General features: G+C 39.8%; 1 protein-coding gene across 3 annotated transcripts in view; it reads right to left on the minus strand.

Annotated features, from left to right (window-relative positions):
* The window catches only part of LOC113145615 (nucleolar protein 4-like), a 151,066-nt gene that overhangs the window by 47,578 nt on the left and 79,823 nt on the right, over window positions 1–23,665 (minus strand). For all 3 annotated transcript variants that reach the window (XM_026332549.1, XM_026332548.1, XM_026332547.1), the window contains one exon: window positions 9,458–9,611. In XM_026332549.1, the coding sequence (XP_026188334.1) occupies window positions 9,458–9,611 (154 nt within the window). The remainder of the gene's footprint in view (window positions 1–9,457; window positions 9,612–23,665) is intronic.

Genomic DNA, 23,665 nt, shown 5'->3' on the forward strand with positions numbered 1-23,665 from the left:
TCTCCAGCATCCCTCACCAACACTTGACAGGTTCAGCATATGTTTTCAGACTTCTTTGCACCCTTTTTTCTTCACTAATAGTAGAACTGAAGAACAGGAAAGAAAAAATATTACGAAATTTTTATTGTAAGTCAATATTGTAAGTCATTAAGTCTGGTATATGTCATCTGCCACTTAAAATCATGGAAGTGCTGAAAACCAAGCAAACAAAGACCCATCATATCAATCAAGTGCTTTTTGTAAAGTGCCTTAAGATGATTATATTGTGATTTAGTGCTATACAAATAAAACTGAATTGATCAATGCAATTAACTGTATTTTTAGTCCTCATATAACTAATTTAGTTCTCGTGTAACTAATGCGAACATTCACAGCTGTGAATAATGTGAATAATTACAAGTCATGAACACAGAACTCTCATATGACTTGAAAGCAACATAAGACGCTTTGAGTTTGCCCTTTTCCGTGTGTGTTATACTGTATGTATGCCTGTATGCATGTCCTAGGCCCAGATTTCATATCCTATTAAGTTCCACCGTCGATCCCTCTGTTCTTCATGTTATCAGTCATGTCCCACCCTTCTGCTGGAGATACAGGTGGTCACTCGGGTGTGTACCCGTCCTTTGTATATTACTGTACTAACTTTAAAGGCACTGCGCATGTTTGCGTGTGTTTGAATGTATGGTGCTTTATGTTCCTGAGGAGGAGGCAGGCTGATAACCATGGGTACAAATTTCCGATTGGGTCATGTTTTATTGGACCAACCTTTGAACATGTTCAACCCTGAAAGCCATAAAACACTCCCAAGGTCTTAAAATCACCCTGAATCATACAAACACTCCCCATGCGCACACATGCACAAGCTATGGTAAACACAGATACCTTGAACCTTAAGGATTTGAACTGGGTGAGAGAAGTCTTGGGAGTGGTTAGCAAGGACAAAAGAGGGCATATGACAATCTGACAATAAAAAGACAGGAGCAAGAACACACCATCCTCCTCTCACTCTGAGTTCAATTTCCTCTGAAGAAAAAAAACGATCCATATAACACAAACACACACACAAGTTCTGATCTACTTCTAATCTAATCTACAGATAATCTTCCATTTTGATTAATGTAAACATTACCTTATGAAGTCCCCAAGTGGCACCTACCAAACATTCTGGTGCAGTCATGTGATGGTGTGTGACTTTGTGTGCCTATGATATTAATTTCAAAAACTGTTTGTTACCCTGTGTTGCATTGAATTCTTATGGGTCAAAATTTTGCACTAGTTAAAAATTTTTAGAAAATGTCAAACTTATGGTGCCACTAGATGAAAAGTGAGGGATGACTAATGGTGTTACACTGAGAATCATGAATGTCAAATTTCAGCCTGGTGGACTGAGCACCCAGGTGTCATACCATCCAAGTGATACTGCCTAGAATCTTGGTAATATAATTATGCAGAAAGAGTAAAGTTCACAGACTTGTTCCTATTGCTTTTAACTTTTAAGCAAATGCCAGCAACTCTTAACCATGATATCATCAAGTTACACACCGATTAATTACAAGGAGTACTACTTATCCTATTTTCAGACTGTACTTTTCTACCTTTCCCGGAATCTACAGATTTGAGCTGGGATTACAGCTCATTCAGCTAGTCGCTGAAAAAGTAGTGTTGCAAATTGACTTCATGTCATTTACACAAAATACTACACATCACACAGCAACAGCGGGTGTGCTTTTTCTTCATGCTTTTCATTCTTTTACTGCTCTGGTGATGATCTGATATGCAGGAAAAGCAGTGCTCATGCTGAGCATATTCAAAACGTATCTGATTTAGTCAGACACTTGTGTATAGTTTGTATCAGTTTCAGTCTCTCACAGCGCCAGACCTCATTACAGTCAGGCAGGAGGATACTGCACTCCACTATGTCAACTGGCTAATTACACTTACCTGGGGAATACATACACACAAAGAAAAATTTGTACTGATGAGCAAATATACAGTACTTCATGACATAGACAAACACACAAGGGAACAAACTGAGTCACACACATGCTTGCTGCATAAACATACCAGGGCACAGAATATAAATATATCAGCAGGTTGTCCTCAATCAAAGCTGGTGCTTACTTCTATAACCAAAACAAATTGTTGGACTAGTTACCAGCCTCAGTCTGTGCATATGTGTACCTGCTGAGGAGCAGTATAGAGGATTGTCATATTAATTGCATAGCTTCTTGTTTGAGTTTTGGGGGGTAATAATAATTAAGCACCCATTACACATGATGAAATGGACAGTTCATCCCACCAATAAACATGCAACAGCATCTGTGATGTACAGTTTAAGAGCATGTATAAACATCCAATTAATACTGACATGTACGTAGTTGAGACAGCCTTATGCAAAAACATATGCAATATGCATATCTAATTAATACAATACAAAACATGAAGTAAAAACTGTACCAACACTAACCGACTCACACCACATTTAAATGCAAATAAAAAACAAACGATATCAAAGAGTCTGCACAATGGAAATGTTACATTAATACCTCTGTGAATTTTTAATGTTGTTTCCATTAAGCCACTGTGGAGGACCAGTGGTTGATACCACAACAACCTACAGTAAAATTGTGTGTATGTCTGAGTGTCCGCCTGCTAGAGAAACAAGGCATTACATGATAATTTTTCATTAGACAAAATGTTTTAATTTAAAATTCACTGTTTGCATGAAATTGCCATCCAGATACTTTTATCAAAAGTGTTTTGCAGAAGTGTCATTTTCCATGTATGCATTTTTAAAAATCTCACAAATAATGGATTTTGTAGTGTACACATATATATATATATATATATATATATACACACATATACACACACACACGTATATGGTGAGAAGCTTAGTTCATTCAGTCAAATAAACCAGTACACACAAACACACACACACACACACGTGCACGCACCCACACATGGACGCACACACACACACTGCATTCAGACAGCCTTCAGACCCCCCTCACTTTTCAATTTTATGTTGCAGTCTGACTCGTTCAAATTAATTTTTTTTGTCTCAATCTACATTCAGTCTACATAATAATAAAGTGAAAACAGAAATTTTGGAATGTTTGTAAATTTGTTAAAAAGGAAAAACAGAAATATCACCTTTACAAAAGTATCCAGACCCTTTGAAACAATATGTAAAAATTAGCTCAGGCACCTTCAATTTCTCTTAATCATTGCTGAGATGTTTCTATATCTTAATTGGAGTCCGCCTGTGGTAGGACATGATTCGGAAAGGCACACACCTCACTATAGAAGGCCTCACAGCTGGCAATGGATATCAGAGCAAAAACCAAGCCATGAAGATTGTTGATACGCACAGAGCTGGGGAAGGTTACAGAAAATTTCTGCTGCACTGAAGCTTCCCAGGATCACAGTGGCCTCCATAATACTCAAATGGAAGAAATTTGCCACAAACAGGACTCTTTCAAGAGCTGGTCACCTGGCCAAACTGAGAAATTGTGGGAGAACGGTGTTCAAGACCACTGTGTATCTTTTCTTGTGTCCGCAGGCAGGATGGGAATAGTATCATTATTGGATAGGGATGACGGGGCCCTACTCTCCTGGGTAGTGAGGTTGGATGGTTTGAACTGTGCTGCTTGAAAAGTGCTGCTGTCCTCTGGTAGAGGACTTACCAGACTGCCCTTTTCATTTCTCTCACGTTCTGCAGGGAGGACACCCTGTACACCCAGTTTGTCGGTCAGAGGGGTCACCATTAGATCCTAATGACCCTCACTTCTGCTCTCTTCCATCATTCACCTAACAAACCTATTCATGTCAGGTGTGAACTGAAACCAACTCAGAAATGTGGGTCTAAAACTCTTGCCCCATCTACATAGTTCACCTAAGAAGCCTATTCAGGCTAGGGGTGGAGTGAAACCAACATGGAGGATACATTTTGAGATCTCAAACCAGCGTTCCTTTAGACTAAAGAAGCTACTCAAATGAGTGGTGAAATGCTTCGACTCAACAACAAGAAGTCTAGTTCCCATGACTCAGCTTCTAGATAACTTCACCCGAATGACTGAGAACCTTCACAGACAAATCTGTAACAGTGTTCTTGACTTTGTCAGGAGTATTTATTCCTACACAGTGTAGATATGTGCACTTGTGGCTATAAGGTCTTATTTGGGATTAGCAACATGCCTGTTTCAGTATTCCAGATAATATTAGTAATAATATTACTAACACAATGATGTGTAAGTGATCCAAAAGGAGAAAAATTAAGTGGTGACATTAATGAAAGGATGAAAAATTCACTTCATGCCTAGAAACTGCATTTCTGTATAACCTAGTGCAAAATCATTTCCAGAGTTCTGTATCTCATCTATATACTGTATATACAGTATGTTCTTAATGCAGAGAGCAATACTGAAGGCTGGACCCTAAAATGATGGATGAATGGAGACAAAGGCAGAAAGACGGGAGAGGACCATGGGACATGAGATGCATGGAAAGATGTCTGGATGAGAGTGCACTTACCTTTGACCCACCATCTCTTTCTTTGTCCTACTCCCTTAATCATGCCTCCATTACAAAGAACAAAGGAAACAGGTTTTACATCAAAGTATTTGCAATATTTAAAGCCAAAGCCAATGTATCAGTGTATCAGCATATTGGACTATCCCTCATCATATTCTTCTTCTTGTTTCCATGCTCTCCTCCCCTTTCCTCTGCCGACTTCAACTCCCTGCATGACATCATCTTTGTCCTCCCTCTCATGTATTTTATATACCCCTTCTCTCTATCCTCTACAGTGGTTGTTCCTTTCTTCTCTTCAGTTTATTCCCTGTAGAGGGAACCTGTAATCTTCTGACAAGCCCTCTTTATCACTATCCATTTTCTACAGAACAGAAGTCTTCAGGAAAAGAGGCCCAGAACTATGGTGAGCTGTGTAACAGCCGGGAGCCTCTTAGCAGGTAGGTCAGCAGGGCAGAGGGCAACTGGTGTGGATGTCTCTCTGGAGCTTCCGAGGGGGTTGGAGAGCATGCATGGCAATGATTGAGAGGCAGTGAAGGGGCCATTTTGGGGCTACTTCTAACAAGTGTGTCCCCATGGAGTGATGGGATGAGGCATAGTGTGCACACACTTTTTTATATATGCTCACACACATGCAGCCCTCTCAGAAAGGTACAGAACATAAGAAAAATCAACAAATGCATCTAAAGCAGGTGCAAACAGATCTGGTTGCCCACCTTGTCTGCCAGCTAGTACGAGTTCAGGCCAAGAATGGATATTTAAGATTAGCTGAATAAAATCACAGTGACAACTGGAGTCAAGCAACCTGGCTGCACTGTACTAGTTTGCTATTGGCACTTCATTTTGCAGCTGTTACATGCAAACCACATAACTTCAAAAGTAAAAGCATTCAGGAACAACCAAGGCAGTGACTATTTTCCTGGAGCTGCGTCAGTGATAAAATTTCAAGGACAAGCAAGGTCATAGAAGTGACTCTACATTTAAATAGCTGTAACGACATAAACATTGCATTAACTGACATTAAATGACTAGAATACTGAAGAATTACTGGTTTTGAAAAACCATATTTATTTTTATTAAAACACATCATTCAAGAAGTGTAGAAAATTGGTGGAAGTAAGCAGAACAGTTTTATGTTCACAAAAAAGTATATAAAATCAGTGACATCCCCATCATAGGTTTATCCTTTATTTCTGTAAAGCACTTTGAATTACTCTGTGTATGAATTGTGCTATATAAAACTTGCCTTGCCTATGCCATATGCAAATAAAGGTGTGCTTTTTCAAAGGATCTGACAAACACATTAAGGCAAAAAAAAAAAAATAGCATCTAAATATTTTATAATTTAAATGTTAACCTTTTTGTTTGTCTGATGACTAGAGGTAAGTAAACTCAGGCACATCTTAAGGCAGCGGCACATTTCTGATTATGTACAGGTGCTCAGTTTTTCCTGGAAAGTTCGTTAATCCTGTGGTCAGATGTGCTCACCAGACTGTGAGGCCACCGCCTGTTTTATGCAACTTTCAACACCAACTTTATTGGACTCATCAGCCACCCACCAAAGCTTTCGAACTGCCAGTCAGACAGTAAGAGCTTTTCACTTCAGCTGTCACTGTTAATCTGAGTGGAGCAGAGAAAAAGAAAAGCAAGGTGGCGGTCAGAAGCTCTTAAAACTGATTTACTGGCTGCTTCTGAGCTGGACATGGCCACATAGTGTGTAAGTGCGTGTGTGTATGTGTGTGTGCGTTTGTACAGACCATCTGCTGTGTTGAAATAAGCTGCCTACTCCAGTTAAATGCCCTGACAGCTTGCTGGTTAGGAAAACACCCACCTGATATTAACTCCAGGAGTCAGATCAACCACAAGGTCTTTGGCTGCACACTCAAACTGAAGAGGCTGCGACTGCTCAGAATTTACTGGGTTTTCAGCACAGGAAGAACACAGCAGTAAAAAATAGAAAAAATATTTCAGCTTTTACTTTAAAGAGATCTGCTCTTCAAGCCAGGTTTATAAAAGTCTGACAGCAACAGCACAAGTCGTGACCAGTACTGTGCTAAGACACCTTTCAGAGTAAAGGAAACGTGGTAATTGCAGACCAGTATGGAAATTAAATTAAATGGCAAGACAGGGAGTTCTCACACTCATTTAAAGATAAAAATAACTCAGAATTTCAGGTCTCAGAATTATTATGTTTTGTGAATGCAATGATTTGAGCAAGAACAAGTTCATATTTTCCTCTAAATGGAAAGCTATCACCAACAAAATCTACAGTACTGTTTTCCACTGGGTTGAGGCACGTCAAGGACATGTTTTCAGTTTCACTATAATAGCTATGGCCTTGTTTTATTTTTCACAGATCCACAAACACATTTCAGTTTTCTAGACCCCTGGGAACCCTGAATGTTTTCCCATTTCCTACAGATCCATCTGTCAGGGCTGCCTTGAGGCCATCAGCTCACCCAAACCTCGACCCAACGCAAGTGAATTATACATCACTACCACTCGAGTACATTAGAGAAATAAAAGGAGGCTTTTCTGCCTGGTTCCTTGGATTGGACTCTAATTGAGCAGGAAAGGCACTTCACTTCTGCCTCTCAGCTCTTCTGAGTGTTGTGGCATTTAGACGCCTACAACTCTCCTCTGGCTTCTATATGAGGCATAGGGAACACAGTGACCTTTTAATGACAAAGCCTATACACCTACCAGAGAGCTAACTCCCTCCAGCTGGTCTGCTTTGTCCCTCCACCTTCCCATGATGCCATCCTCTCCAACTGTATCATCTCATGCCAGATCAATTCCTCCAAACTCCTTTTCCTCCTCCCCCAGCCACCCACCTCTGTTGCTCCATCTCTCCCTCATCTCATGCTGGGTGTTCACCTGTCTCATTGTGTTCTGGCCTGATATTCAGTTGAAATATCCAAATTGCTAAAATTCTTACCCTTCTAGTCACCCAGTGTGAAGGGAAATCTCTCTCCTGCTCCTCCAATCCACACGTTGAAGTGTCCTCAGGCAAGATGTGAACCCCAAGTTTCTCCCATGATGCATCGGGCATTGCATGGCAGCTCCACCACCACTTGTGTATGAGCATGTGTGTGATTGACGCAAAATTGTAGTGTTTATAGCATTACTATAGCAGTATGTATAGTAGTATAGTATATGTGCAGTAGTTAGAATAGATGTAAATAAATTGAGCAGAATTTAGCTCCTTTATTAGTTTTCACCTAAACAACATACTGTAACCGGTCATCATAAATTTTCCACATTTCCTAACACCTTCTCCAAACTTACAACTCAACAAACAAAATTCTGTTCAAACTGACACTTCAAGCCACTGGGATTAAATTTTGGTTAAGACTAACCCTGACCACTGCTAATTCAGACAACAGTAAAATAGGAACTAAAGCTCTGTGTCCAGTAAAACACAGAGAAACAAGTGGAGAGTAATTTGTAGAAAGCAAGAAGGGGAAGGGCTCAGGATGAAATGAAAGAAAGTGACAGGAGAGCACAGTTCCTAACTTGAAATAACATTTGACAGCCTTCCAAAACACCTCCAGTCAGACAGCTTCAATAACCTGACCATCTTAACTCTTTAACCCCTTACTATAGAGTTCACCCAAGGATCAAACCTGCCTTAGCCCACTCAAGGGCCTGAGTGTTACATGTTTCACAAGGCAATTGAGCCATAAGTAAAATTTGACTTTCTATTGCAAGTAAACTCAATGTGAATACAATAATAGAAAAAAAAAACAAAAACGCACAGTTCACGCCATCCAAAGTATCATGTATTCTACAGCGCAGCTATAAAAATGCAATGATATTCCAGCATTGCCAGGGGGACTGTAAAGCTTGAAACAATGATAAATTAACATTAATGACAAAAGAAAGTGAATGGAAGGCAAAGGAAAAGAGAGTTTAAAAAACATCTCAGAAGAATGTACCTTAGCAATGGCTAAATGTAATTATTGTATCATTTCTGATTAGTTGTGACATTCAGGTACAGTGATCAACCAATTAAGTGTTTGTTCAAATTTGTAACTGCATTTTAGTAATGTCACTTTGAGCTAAACTAAGGCAAAAGTTATCTGGATGTAACTGCAGTTATATTAGAACCCACCATAACTCAGCATCAAAAAGCAAAGCACTGAGTATTAACATTTAGTGGAAAATATTCTGTAACTGAAAAACATTACAGCTGTTTTCGACTGATCCTGTGGCTCCTGGTGGTAATAGACAATGTTACTAACTCTTCCCACACTAGGTAAATATTTCTGCATATTATCTTTTCATTTTACTAAAAATATGGTTATATAAGCTTTTCACTCTGCCATGAACCAGACAAGCAGCTGCAGGGGATGACTCACCTCACTGAAAAAACACAAGTGGGGATGAGAGCCTTCATCCCCACTGCCATCAGGCTTTACAATACTTTAGCCAATGGCTAAGGTGACTAACATGAACTAGACTGTTTCGGACCATTTTCACTACTTCGTACTTTCACTACAAGGCTACCTGAATTTCCTTTTGGGGATTAAAAAAAGTTTATCTTACCTTTTCCTAACCTTACCGTATGTGTCATCCTCTAAAAGTCTAAAAACGGAGATCCTTTTTGTGATAAAGCAGATTTTCTATACAAATTTGAGCCATTGGCTCACAACATAAACATATTGTTTAGGCTATTTACATTCTTGATTAGATCTAACCAAGAAGCACTTATATAAATCCCAGACATATATGTGAAAGTACTGCTTGTCGAATATTTAAATTCTTTTTGATGGCACTTGATTCTTTCTGGTTTGTGAGTTTTAGCTTACAGAGCCCTCCAAGAATAAAACAAGGCTATTTTTCTTGACTCCTGAAGAACAATGTTTGCAACCTACAGCAGCAATAATGGCAAATAAGACATCTGAACTATTGGTTGTCTTACCATCATCTTCCTTGCTGCGGGCGTTCTGGGGACTGTGGCGCATCCTCTCTCCTCGACTTGGTGGGCTCAGATCAGATGCTGTTCCCAAATCAGCTGCTAGCCATGTGGGCTCGCTCATCTCTGTCTCCTCCTCGCTGCTCAGTGAACTGTCATCCTGACCAAAAGAAAAGAAACACAGCACGTTGTTAACATTTTAACTTTGCCTTTACACAATACCATCTAGTAATACAGTTGCAAATAATCTACAGATCCACACACTTTGAGGATTATAAAGTCAAATAGGATCAACTTCTGTTCATATTTTGAAGATCAAGTTGTCAATTGATAAACAGAAAAAAGTAAGCATACCATCATTATGTCCAACAGCAGGGAAATAATTTGCTGAATTACTTAAGTCAAAAAAATGCCAGGAGACTAATACTCCAACTAACCTTCAGGCCTTCATCCTGATTGGCTCTGACATTCATGTTCCGATACACAGATATGAGTATGAAAGAGACCCGGCTACGCATCAATAATACAGCCCCCCTTAACCCTGACTCAGCATTAGAGATGGAAACAGCATCAGACTCCGAGCCAGAGACGGAGGCAAATATACAAAAAAAAAGCACAAATGTCTTCCTTAAGTAAAGTTTGGCTCACAGCTCTTATGATCAAGGTATGACAAAATGTCAATTAGCAATGTCAATGCACTGCAGGTACTATAAAGAACACAGCCCTGCTTTCAGTGCATTGATGTTCCACACTGAGACCATGTGACAAAAAAAGCACATCTTCTTGGCATGATGTCTAGCTTTTGTGGATCTTTTGGTCTACTTCACTTTGTCAGGCAGGTCCTATTTAAGTGATTTCTTGATTGTGAACAGGTGTGGCAGTAATCAGGCCTCGTGTGGCTAGAGGAATTGAACTCAGGTGTGATAAACCACAGTTAATTTATGTTTTAACAGGGGGGCAAACACTTTTTCACACAGGGCCATGTGGTTTGGATTTTGTTTTCCCTTAATAATAAAAACCTTCATTTAAAAATGCATGATGTTTACTTGTGTTATCTTTGACTAATATTTAAATTTGTGTGATGATCTGAAACATTAAAGTGTGACAAACATGCAAAAAAATAAGAAATCAGGAAGGGAGCCAACACTTTTTCACACCACTGTATGTTAAGCAAATGCAATTGTGACAGGAGGGAGACACTATCTGTGATGGGAACATAAGACCTGGGTTGACTGACAGAGGATACCAAAAAACATGGAGAGATTTGCAGATCAAAGGCTGGAAGCAGACTGTAATATAACATGTATATTGTTAGTAACACTTTACAACCACCTTTGCACCTTTAAATGTGTCTTTAGTCTAACATAATCATTTGTGTTTTAAAAGACCAGTAACAATACAAAATTTTTTAAAGAAAATGCTTGTAGTTTAGAGAATGCAAGTCAGTGCAAGTCAGTGTTTAGAAAAGCACATGTATCTGCCTGTTACTGTATTTATGGGTTTAGTTTTATAGTTCAGTGTACAATGTTAGGTCAGTGGTGCAGGTGCTGGGCCTCTGTAGGTGTTTTTTTTTGTTTATCATCATATCAAGTAGAGTGTGTGGATTTGGCAATTTGACTGCTGACTGCATGCTGTCATGGACTGAGGTTTTAGTTTCGGTTCTGGACTTTTATTTTGGTTAATTTCCTGTTCTTTCCTGTGTTGATCTTGGTTAGCTTTGTCTCGTTAGTTCATTAGTTTCACCTGTGTTTAATTAGTCTTGAGTTCGGTCTATTTATACCCCTGCGTTTCCTTTGTTCTCTGTCGGAGCATTAAAGTTAGTCAGCGTGTTGTGTGATACCTGTTTGTAGCCCGTTTACGCCGAGTGGCGTTTCTGTTGTTTTTGCCTGCCTGCCTGCCTGCCGAGTGGCGGAGATTTATGTTACGTTTGCCTGAACCCTGGAAATAAAGCCTTTGTTGTCCTGCACTTGGGTCCTCACCTCTCCTCCTTCACACCACACCACCCGCACCTTGTGACAGCATGCACTGCTAGCACAACCCAATCAGCATTCTCTCACCATTTCTGCTGTGCATTAAAGCAGATAAGTATGAAGTATTAAAGCAGAAAAATAGAGAGTATTCTGAGTTACACCCGAGTGGCAGACAGAGGTATGAGTGAACATTGTAAAGCAAAGCTAACTTCAGGTGTCCATGTACAAGCACGTCTCCTCAATTTGCTCTTTACATATCACACACTTCCAAGTTTTCTGCAAATTTCCAGCACTGACTGACACAGAGTAGACCAGATCCAACTTGGTATGATAATTGGTCATCACACCCAAATCCCAGTTATAATCGGCTCAATAGTCTTTATGTGATTGCCCACCCTAAAACACATTGTTACAGTTATAAAGTCTAATGCTAGCTGCAGGATAGTGATAGGACACTGAACATAAACCATGAGGTGTAAATTCACCTCAAATGGATGTAGTCCCTAATAATGAGTTATAATCAAACAACATTAACATATGTTGCAGTTCTTACAAGGCTCTTCAGCATTTCAGTGTCACACATAAACCTCTATAGCTGTGTCACCTCACTTTCAGTAATGCTATCTTATTACACACAGAAACACTTGCAAACAATGAAGATTAATGAATGAGCAAAGATCTCATTGACACTGGAACCAAGACACAGCAAACTGGTCTCTTCATTACTATTGCTGCTTTAACCCTAAAAAGTACCTGTGTCCAACTTCTGCAGCTCAATGTACACTCTACACAAATGCCCATGAATATATTACAAATCAACTGAACTCTCCTAACACTCTAAATTATGCTTAGGTGCATCTTAGCTTCAATTCCCACTGAGATGCATCTAAACCTGACAGGAGTACACCTGCAGCTAGTTAAATTAACTGGACACAGTTTACAAAGGCACACATGTATGTATACAAAGTCCCACATTTCACACTGTGTGTCACGACAAACACCAAGTTATGAAATTCCAAAGAGCTTTCTGTAGATCTCCAGAATAAAGGGCTCTGTCATGGCGTGGATCAGGGCAACAGTATAAAACCATTTCTAAGACTCTCAGTGTTGCAATGGACAGCAGCTCTGAGGTCCAGTTTATATCTAAAAACTGTGTGCTTCAGAATATTTGCTGTCAGCAAAAAAAAACTTTCGGTCCCACTCCTGGTGGCTTTAAAGTTTGCTGTAGCTACTCTGGCACCAGTGGTTTTAGGTTAAGTGCCACACTCCTGAAATCTGTAGATATTTACAAGGTGAGTCTGTACGTATCTGAACTTAAGACTTCCAGGAAGCAGATAGACATTGGCTCCCTTCAGCAGAGAAAACTGAAGATAGCTGTGTACAACAGACACTACAGGGGAGGGCAGATGTTTATTGGGAAAAACAATAATAAAAAACATAATTTAGAGTGGTGGTGATAGACTCTTTAAAATAGAGTCTATATAGAGTCTAATATAGAGTCTTATTAAATGGAATGTAAACTTTTGATGTAATTTTGTTATATAAAGAGCATGTGCTCATGTTTAATTAGAGTGCTAAGTTTTATTTATTTATTTTTTTAACAACAGAAAACACTGGTCTGTTCCTTTTTGCTACTACAAACAAAAGGTGAGATACCGCTGGGGATTTCAGAGTTTCCATTTTAAGGAAAAAGCCATTTACACTGTGTATATGCATAACTATTACTGGAGCTCCTGTAGTGACTCCATGTGGCATCACTGACCCATATCTGTCTATTAAATAGGGCTCTCAAAGGAGGAGTGTCTCTGGGCTCATCACACTGGATTAGCTTCATCAGTGTAACAGCCAGGCAAGCCAACCAGGATGACTGCACCTGCTGACAAATACTGGAATCATCCACAAAGGTCTAGAAGCATCCAAGCTACCCAGAGACCTGTGTCATTCTGCCACAGAGGCTTCAGGTCCCATGGTGAAAGTCACCATGTCACCCACTCTGCTGACATACCCATTATCACATGGGGGATTTAATATATCTACAAAAATAGAGATGATACAGAAAAGAGACCTTTTCAACAACTGTCACTGGACAAGAGAAGAAAAGATACAGTATGTTTTCAGGTGGTAAATGGTTATGCAAAGGCTCTGTTAAAACTACAGAAGAAATCCTCAGTGGAGGAACACTAACAAAACTCACACACAGTGTTTAAGGCGATTTCTCATTGATTGCTCCACTTTATGCCTGGTAATGGAATGAAAACCCTATCAAAACATAAATTTTCTGTTGCTTGACTAAGTAATCAATTGACTCATTGCTGCAAACATACAGTGGGTACGGAAAGTATTCAGACTCCTTTAAATTTTTCACTCTTTGTGTCATTGCAGCCATTTGCCAAAATCAAAAAGGTTCATTTTATTTCTCATTAATGTACACTCAGCACCCCATCTTGACAGAAAAAAACAGAAATGTAGAAATTTTTGCAAATTTATTAAAAAACTGAAATATCACATGGTCATAAGTATTCAGACCCTGTGCTCAGTATTAAGTAGAAGCACCCTTTTGAGCTAGTACAGCCATGAGTCTTCTTGGGAATGATGCAACAAGTTTTTCACACCTGGATTTGGGGATCCTCTGCCATTCTTCCTTGCAGATCCTCTCCAGTTCTGTCAGGTTGGATGGTGAACGTTGGTGGACAGCCATTTTCAGGTCTCTCCAGAGATGCTCAATTGGGTTTAGGTCAGGGCTCTGGCTGGGCCAGTCAAGAACGGTCACAGAGTTGTTCCGAAGCCACTCCTTATTTTAGCTGTGTGCTTAGGGTCATTGTCCTGTTGAAAGGTGGAACCTTCGGCCCAGTCTGAGGTCCAGAGCACTCTGGAAGAGGTTTTCTTCCAGGATATCTCTGTACTTGGCTGCATTCATCTTTCCTTCAATTGCAACCAGTCGTCCTGTCCCTGCAGCTGAAAAACACCCCCACAACATGATGCTCCCACCACCATGTTTCACTGTAGGGATTGTATTGTGCAGGTGATGAGCAGTGCCTGGTTTTCTCCACACATGCCGCTTAGAATAAATGCCAAAAAGTTCAACCTTGGTCTCATCAGACCAGAGAATCTTATTTCTCATAGTCTGGGAGTCCTTCATGTGTTTTTTGGCAAACTCTATGCAGGCTTTCATGTGTCTTGCACTGAGGAGAGGCTTCCGTCGGGCCACTAAGCCATAAAGCCCCGACTGGTGGAGGGCTGCAGTGATAGTTGACTTTGTGGAACTTTCTCCCATCTCCCTACTGCATCTCTGGAGCTCAGCCACAGTGATCTTTGGGTTCTTCTTTACCTCTCTCACCAAGGCTCTTCTCCCACGATTGCTCAGTTTGGCTGGACGGCCAGGTCTAGGAAGAGTTCTGGTCGTCCCAAACTTTTTCCATTTGAGGATTATGGAGGCCACTGTGCTCTTAGGAACCTTGAGTGCTGCAGAAATTCTTTTGTAACCTTGGCCAGATCTGTGCCTTGCCACAGTTCTGTCTCTGAGCTCCTTGGGCAGTTCCTTCGACCTCATGAGTCTCATTTGCTCTGACATGCACTATGAGCTGTAAGGTCTTATATAGACAGGTGTGTGCCTTTCCTAATCAAGTCCAATCAGTTTAATTAAACACAGCTGGACTCCAATAAAGGAGGAGCACCATCTCAAGGAGGATCAGAAGAAATGGACAGCATGTGAGTTAAATATGAGTGTCACTGCAAAGGGTCTGAATACTTATGATCATGTGATATTTCAGTTTTTCTTTTTTAATAAATTTGCAAAAATTTCTACATTTCTGTTTTTTTCTGTCAAGATGGGATGCTGAGTGTACATTAATGAGAAATAAAATGAACTTTTTTGATTTTGGCAAATGGCTGCAATGAAACAAAGTGAAAAATTTAAAGGGGTCTGAATACTTTCCGTACCCACTGTATTCCTGCTGAATTATATGTCTCATAAACATATTCTAATAAAACTCAATGAGCTATTTGATTTCAAGCTTTATTTCCCAATGCAGTCATGAATTTAAGCCAATACAAATATTAAAAAGTTGTTTCACAACTGATGCACACATGCCTCATAGTCCAAAGCCTCAAAGCTATCTATATGCAGCTTTTTGTTCACACTCAAAATTAATCATCAGGAAAATGTCACATGCGAAGGTAAATAATCTGACTTTGGACAGTGTCAATGTGTTGTTATTCTTCTGAATGGAAGCACTCAGTACACAGGCAAAGCTCCAGTTCCTCTGTTTTTTGTTATTTTTTTTTGTTTTCCTAAAAGAATTTTCAAGCAGCTATAACATACAAGAAACTGACCGCTGGCTCGTACGTTGAAAAAATGGCAATACTCTTTCAAATTTCAAAATAATTAATAACAGGCCAGAACTGAAATGACCATAGGCATAGTCAAGGCCCAGTTCCAGTGCCTTCGGTGGTTGTATTGGTGGTTCTCCGCAACATAGCAACAATGCAAAGAGGCCAATGTCCTGCACCAACAGAAAGTGAAACAGACCCCATCAGCTGCTGCTCCAGTTTGCCACACAGCTCTTTGAGGAGTAAATAGCGGTTTGTTACAGCAATGTCAATAAAGTTATACAGCACTGTCACATACCACTTTCTGCTCTTTCTCGACGAGGAATAGGAGCCAGTCAGCTGGCCTAAGAGGTCAATTCCCCCCATGAAGCGATGGCACTGGCACCTGGACTGTTGTGTGTTTTCCACCAACCTAGCACACTCTATATACAGTGTCCCCTGAAAAGGAGAGTTCCATCTCTGATCCATCTGATTGTCCCCGGGGAGATTTTTTTGTCAGGGCGTTGATTTTTGTTTTGGCAATGCCAATTCTTGTGTCCTGAAATGTCCCACAGGTTCAAAGCCCCTCCTCATTAAGCTGGTGGCTGGTATAAATGTTATCACAATAAAATCCAGGTCCCAGGAAGCTTTTGTTGATGAGAGACATCACAGTGTCAAATGACAGCCCCTTTCCATTTGTCTGAATGGATCTCCCTGTATAAATGTTAAAGTCAACAATGTAGCCTGTGTTGTCAAACAGCACAAAAAGTTTTATTCCCCACTTTGTTGGCTTATTTTTTATGTAGTGCTTCAGGGCAATTCTGGCTTTGATGACTACCATACGCTTATCCAGAAAGGTTTTGCTGGGGGTGGTACACCGCTTTGCAGGCTACACGTAAAGTGTCATACAGGGGGCGTATTCTGTGCAGACAGTCATAAGCTTTTGTGCCTTTTCTGCTGTCACTGAAGGCATCTTCCACAGGGTCAGTCACATGAATGTTCCATGAGATGGTGAGGAACCGGTCTCTGCATATGACCTTCTGGGGATTTGACACATTGAAGAAGGAATTGGCACATCAAAAACCTGAATCCCCATGTACAGTGTGAGCCCAATGTACTGATACATTTAATACTCTGTGACCTCAGTCCATATGAATTTTTGCCTGCAGCAATATTTTTTGATGCATTTATATATGTGTTAGTACACAGAGTTTTGATGACAGCCCGGTCAAAATACACTTTAAACAGCTCAGATGGAGATGGATTGTCCACATATTGTGAAAGAGTTGACTGCACATCTGGTCTTCTTTTGGGCAGGAAATGTCTGGATTATAATGTTGAAAATGTTGATGTGTGCTGAAGTGAAAGGCTTTTATCAGCAGTGAGGCTTGTAATAGTTGTAAAACGTTATAAACGAGCTAAACCTGTCCACAGCATGGTAACAGAAAACATACAAGCACAATGCAACAATTTAAACAGAGATCTCCCTTGGACTTCAACCTGCATCGGCTGGGTCAGGGGCCTGCACTCTGTCAATGAGCTACTGCAGGGAAGCTGAGAACATAGCCGTTTATACCGCATAACAAGAAAGACACGCTATACCTAGCAAAGACGCTGTCTGCGAAAGCTGTGCAAACCTGCAATTTCCTCAAAAAAAAAATACTTATTCTACAGGAGAAATTCTTTGACTACTAGATTCCTAACATCTTGTACAACACTATGCAGTCCCTTAACACTGTCTAATTTTACCAGTGTGCAGGTGAGAGGAGCAGCTGACCTTTAAATTTCCACCAAACTAGAACGCCACAAATGTAAAGGGCCAAAGGAGGAGGAGGAGGAAAGGTGAGCCATGATTATGATTTTGGGACAGAGTTCACAAATGTGCTGTTTTTCTCTCATGCCAGAAGAGCACAAGGTGTAAGGGAAAAGGACGAGGCGCTGCAAAGAGGGTGAGAGGGGAGGTCATGAGGAGATACTGTGCTTCTAGAAAATCAAGAAGACATAGAAGGTGAGGGGTTGAATTTGAGTTTTGATAAAGAGAGCAGATGTGACAGAAGAAGGAAACTGCAAAGAGAAGAAATGAGTGGAATTATTCCTCTCTGCCAACCAGAGAGAAAAAAAGTAATGGCTGAACTTTTGGACAATAGCATTGAAGAAAACAATAGGACAGCAGGAAAGGCAGAGTAGAGGTGGATAGAGAGAAGAAAAGGAAGAAGTAGGAAGAAAAATGGGGCAGTTGGTCAAAACGGGAGTAAATGAAGTAGATGCATTGGGGATGAACCTCAATTCAGTCTGAAACTATGAGTCTTTCTTTGTTCCTACAGAGGATGGTGATTTTAATAACACACAACAACTTTTTCATTCAGATTTGATACTGCAGTTTTTCTTACAGTAGTACATGAATGTCATTAAGATTACCCTGTAGGGTAGGTAACCCTATTGCGTATATTCCAAGTGAGTAGGTCTGGAGACGCATGTATCAGTTGTTGGTTTTGTTTGTGTCCATGTGCTTTCAGAGCAGAGCATCTGGTTCTGTGGTGTATCTACAGTAATCAAGTTACCACTGGACAGACGGAAGGAAACATCTCTTTCTCTATGAGCTCATCTCCTCTCTTTCATTCTTACCCTTCCTCTCCCATCTCCTCTTTCCTTTTTTGCCTACTCTCCCATCACATACAGTGGTATGAAAAAGTGTTGGCACCCTTCCTGATTTCTTATTTTTTTGCATGTTTGTCACACTTTGTTTCAGATCATCACACAAATTTAAATATTAGTCAAAGATAACACAAGTAAACACATCATGCATTTTTAAATGAAGGTTTTTATTATTAAGGGAAAACAAAATCCAAAACTACATGGCCCTGTGTGAAAAAGTGTTTGCCCCCCCTGTTAAAACATAACTTAATTGTGGTTTATCACACTTGAGTTCAATTCCTCTAGCCACACCCACGCCTGATTACTGCCACACCTGTTCACAATCAAGAAATCACTTAAATAGGACCTGCCTGACAAAGTGAAGTAGACCAAAAGATCCTCAAAAGCTAAGCATCATGCCGAGATCCAAAGAAATTCAAAAACAAATGAGAAAGAAAGTAACTGAGATCTATCAGTCTGGAAAAGGTTATAAAGCCATTTCTAAGGCTTTGGGACTGCAGCGAACCACAGTGAGAGCCATTATCTACAAATGGCGAAAACGTGGAACAGTGCAGAACCTTCCCAGGAGTGGCTGGCTAACCAAAATTACCCCAAGAGCGCAGCAACGACTCATCCAAGAGGTCACAAAAGACCCCACAACAACATCCAAAAAAACTGCAGGCCTCACTTGCCTCAGTTAAGGTGACTGTTCATGACTCCACCATAAGAAAGAGACTGGGCAAAAATGGTCTGCATGGCAGAGTTCCAAGACGAAAACCACTGCTGAGCAAAAAAAACAAAGGCTCATCTCAGTTTTGCCAGAAAACATCTTGACGATCCCCAAAACTTTTAAGAAAATACTCTGTGGACTGATGAGATAAAAGTTGAACCTTTTGGAAGGTGTGTGTCCCATTATGTCTGGCGTAAAAGTAACACCGCATTTCAGAAAAAGAACATCATACCAACAGTAAAATATGGTGGTGGTAGTGTGATGGTCTGGGGCTGTTTTGCTGCTTCAAGACCTGAAAGACTTGCTGTGATAAATGGAACCATGAATTCTGCTGTCTACCAAAAAATCCTGAAGGAGAATGTCCGGCCATCTGTTCGTGACCTCAAGCTGAAGCGAACTTGGGTTCTGCAGCAGGACAATGATCCAAAACACACCCGCAAGTCTACCTCTGAATGGCAGAAGAAAAACAAAATGAAGGCTTTGGAGTGGCCTAGTCAAAGTCCTGACCTAAATCTGATTGAGATGCTGTGGCATGACCTTAAAAAGTTCATGCTTGAAAACCCTCCAATGTGGCTGAATTACAACAGTTCTGCAAAGACGAGTGGTTCAAAATTCCTCCACATCGTTGTAACAGACTCATTACAATGTAACGCAAATGCTTGATTGGAGTTGTTACTGCTAAGGGTGGCCCAACCAGTTATCAAGTTTAGGGGGCTAATATTTTTTTCACACAGAGCCATGTAGTTTTGGATTTTGTTTTCCCTTAATAATAAAAACCTTCATTTAAAAATGCATGATGTGTTTACTTGTGTTATCTTTGACTAATATTTAAATTTGTTTGATGATCTGAAACATTAAAGTGTGGTCAACATGCAAGAAAATAAGAAATCAGGAATGGGGCCAACACTTTTTCACACCACTGTATTTTTTTGTTTTGTTCAGCCCCTTAATATCGCTTCAATGCCTCCTTCTATTTCTTTCTCTCACTAATGGTATCAACATATCATCCCAAACAATGGTAGTAGGAAAAGGATTCAAAACCTAATTTCATATAATATACAATTTCAGCTTCAAATTTCTGTGGAATTCCACAAACACAGGGACTGAAGGATCACAAAGCACATAGTTCTTTAACATATCAAGGTGCCAAGCTGATAATTACAGTAAATACAAACTGTCAATTGTAGCTCAACTTAACCCTCTGGGGTCTACAGGTGTTTTGGGGCCCTGGGCAAGTTTTGACATCCCCTGATGTGTGTTTTTCAGTTGCTTTTAAACATGATAATGGCCAAAGTGTGATAACACCGTAATCAGCACAAACTAGGCTACAATAATATATGAGAAGCATGTTTATACATGATTGTGTTTTTGAGAAAACAGAGTTTATGCATGATTAGTGAAAAACAACAATTTAAGTTACTGAAATAAGGCCATAAAACACATACAGACCATTGATTCACAAGACTTTTGAGAACTGGATCTTGTAGCCTAGAGTTTTTGCTTCATGTGAAAAACACCTTGTTCACTCATTCACGGAAAACAATACACTGATGAGACTTTTCTAAGGCCCTTTTTTTGTAGAAAGGCCTGCATGATCATGAATAATCATGTGATTCACCTGAGAAGACAAAGACCGACATAATGAGCTGCATAATGAGACTTTCATTCCGGAATGTGGCTGAGAGGGGATTACTCGTCAGGAATTATATCCTCCACTGGGTTCAGTCGCTTTTCAAAATGCAAACGTTCATCATCTGTGTCACATTTTTCCTCTGACCAGAAAGCAAACTCTTTGCCGCTGTCCGGAACCATCCGAAGTGCTTCTTCAGCCGTACATGCAGAAAAAGTACGTAAATTCTATGATGAACATGACGTTTTATGCCCTTTCTCTGGGGCGTATACATAATTACATTACATTTCAACTGATTAAATACTTATCTGTATGATCAAAACTGACAGAGTAATTTAAATTCTTTTCAGCGTTATCAGGAGAAGATGACACAAAACATGCCGGCACGTCCTTCGACCCCTGAGGGTTAAATGAACTAAGTCTTTTGGAGTCAAATAAAAGTATGTTTCTTAAGTTGAGGCCTTAACCCGCTGAACCCGAGCATCTGCAAATTTGGGGACTTAAAGGAGCTACTACCAAATGACGTAACAATCAACAAGAAAAGAAAATAGTGATGTTACAATTCAAATTAAACAGCAGGATCTGGGCTGCAAGAATATATAAACCTTTTTTTACAAGCCCCAAACACAACTCAAATGAATTATTTTAATATCAAACTCCGCACAGCACCGCTCTTTATGCAAAACAAACAATGACCCCCTCAAATGAAAGCAGAAACTCCAGATTCTAAAGATGTGTGTAAAAACATGGTACAACAAAGTATCAGAGCGATAGAAGTCAAAACACAACAGCAGAAATCGTTTTGCCTAACGATACCTATAAAATTTCTCTTTTTCTTGCAGTTTTCCCATTTAAAGTGTATTTTACACTAAATCCTGTTAGACCCTCTTATGTGATATTCAAATCACTTTGGGCATTTCTAAAGGCTTTTTCTAAATTTCTAAAAATTGGCCTCAGGCTAAGATGGTTACGTATTTTCATTATACCATTTACTTGTCATACTTATGAATTTTCTAGAACAATTAATTAATTATTAAATCACTGTTGATTCAGCACTCTTATTTTCTATGTCATAAATATATATTTTAAAACAACTTAGAATCTCTAAAACATTTCGATGGCAAACGGATGTTGTGAAGTTCAAGACTGTCATTACCCAAATTATACAGCACTCTTATTTTTCTTAAGGCCTCTTATGTTTTCTCAAAAACACAATCATGTATAAACTTGCTGCTCGCATATTATTGTAGTCCAATTTGTGCTGATTACAGTGTTATTAGACTTTAGCCACTAATATGTTTAAAAGCAACTAAAAAAAGCACAAATGTCAGGGCATGTCAAAACTTGTCCAGGGCCCCAAGACCCCCTCAGACCCCAGAGGGTTAAATTCGTATTAGCAAATCTTTGCCATTTCTGTACTGCGATTTCTTGCCGACATCAGCCCGGCCAATTTTGGGTCAGTGTCTAGTAAGAACTGAAATATGGTAGCAATTTTTTTTCCATGTTGTGCTGACAATGCACAACAAAATACTCTAATCAGAGCTGAAATCTTTAATTGATTGATTGATCAATCACCAAAGTAATTGCCAGCTATTCAATTCAAAAGTCAAATTCAAACTTTAATGCCAACCACCATGTAGCTAGAGCTTTTCTAATATGAGAATTGTAATTAATACCATGTTTTTCTCCCATTCTTGTCACCCATTGATCCTAGTTCAGGAGAAAAACGGAGGAAATGCGCCACAGTTCCGTCAAATGATGCCTGTGTCATAAATGAGCGAGTCAAGGTGCTGGAAGATGTGTCAAATGAGTGCAGAGACCTGTTTGGCTTGATCTACAGTTTAAAACTCAGAAACTTCAAGGATTACACACATATTAAATCCCACCTGCAGAGAACAACTTGATTTTGTTTCTCACATTATACTTTTAACGTTCACAACAACTGGAAACACAGTGAATCTAGCTTCTTATTATCAATTAGTGTCCGCTGTAAAAAGTTACTCAGAGGTCCAACATGAAAGCTGTGCAAAATGAATTCTATTTTAAAAAATGAATTAAGGTGGGCATGTTTTTACTCAGGAGTTTACCCATCTTACTTTCTTCGTGCTTTGTTCTCTTTGTTTTACAGGCAGTGGTGGTGCAGAGCTGGACCCTGAAGCCCCACTAGCTGTCAAATTGGCAGCCTTCCACCTTTATACCACCCCCCATCCTTTATTTCTACCTCCCTTCCCCCTCTTTCTTTCTACTTAACCACTCCATCTCCATGTCTTGCTGGCTGCCCTCTTTTCATTCACATCCTCCTCTACCCTCAAACCTCCTTTCCCACTAATTCTCCTCCCCCAACCTCCTCTAATCTCAATTCTTCCCCCAGTGCTGCTATTTTAATTTGAACCCTCCCAGTTTTTTTTTGTTTTTTTTGCTGTAGTGCTCTTAGATGTTCTGAAGTATGAACCTACTCTCTGTCTCCGCCTTTCTCTACTCTTGACATCATGTTTGTTGGTTTCCTTGGAAACTAATGCAGGTTGAATGTATATTATTGTGATCTTGATTCAATGAAATTCTGATTCCATAAACAGATTAAAATACAAAACAAGAACTACTGGTCACTATAATCTTTATCATGGAGATTACTGCACTCTTCTCTATCTTCTTATCAGATCTTTTCTGAAGGTAACCTGCTTGACCACTGAGTAAAAGTGGCAACAAAGCTGTGTGGCAACAAAGCTGTGTTCTACCACTGTAACCAACTTTCTCAAACAGCCATGATGTGAATACGTGTGTTTTGGAGTTCATGTGTAACCACGTTATGTGCTCCACCAGTTGTGTGAGACGAGACTGAAATGTCTCAAGGACTTGTACACTTTGTATTTTTATTTGACTGAAACACATAACAGCTCAGGTTATTCATATAAAATGTAAGTCCTATATTTAGTAGGGATGGG

The sequence above is a fragment of the Mastacembelus armatus genome, chromosome 7, assembly GCF_900324485.2.
Source record: "Mastacembelus armatus chromosome 7, fMasArm1.2, whole genome shotgun sequence".
NCBI classification, from domain to species: Eukaryota; Metazoa; Chordata; class Actinopteri; order Synbranchiformes; family Mastacembelidae; genus Mastacembelus; species Mastacembelus armatus.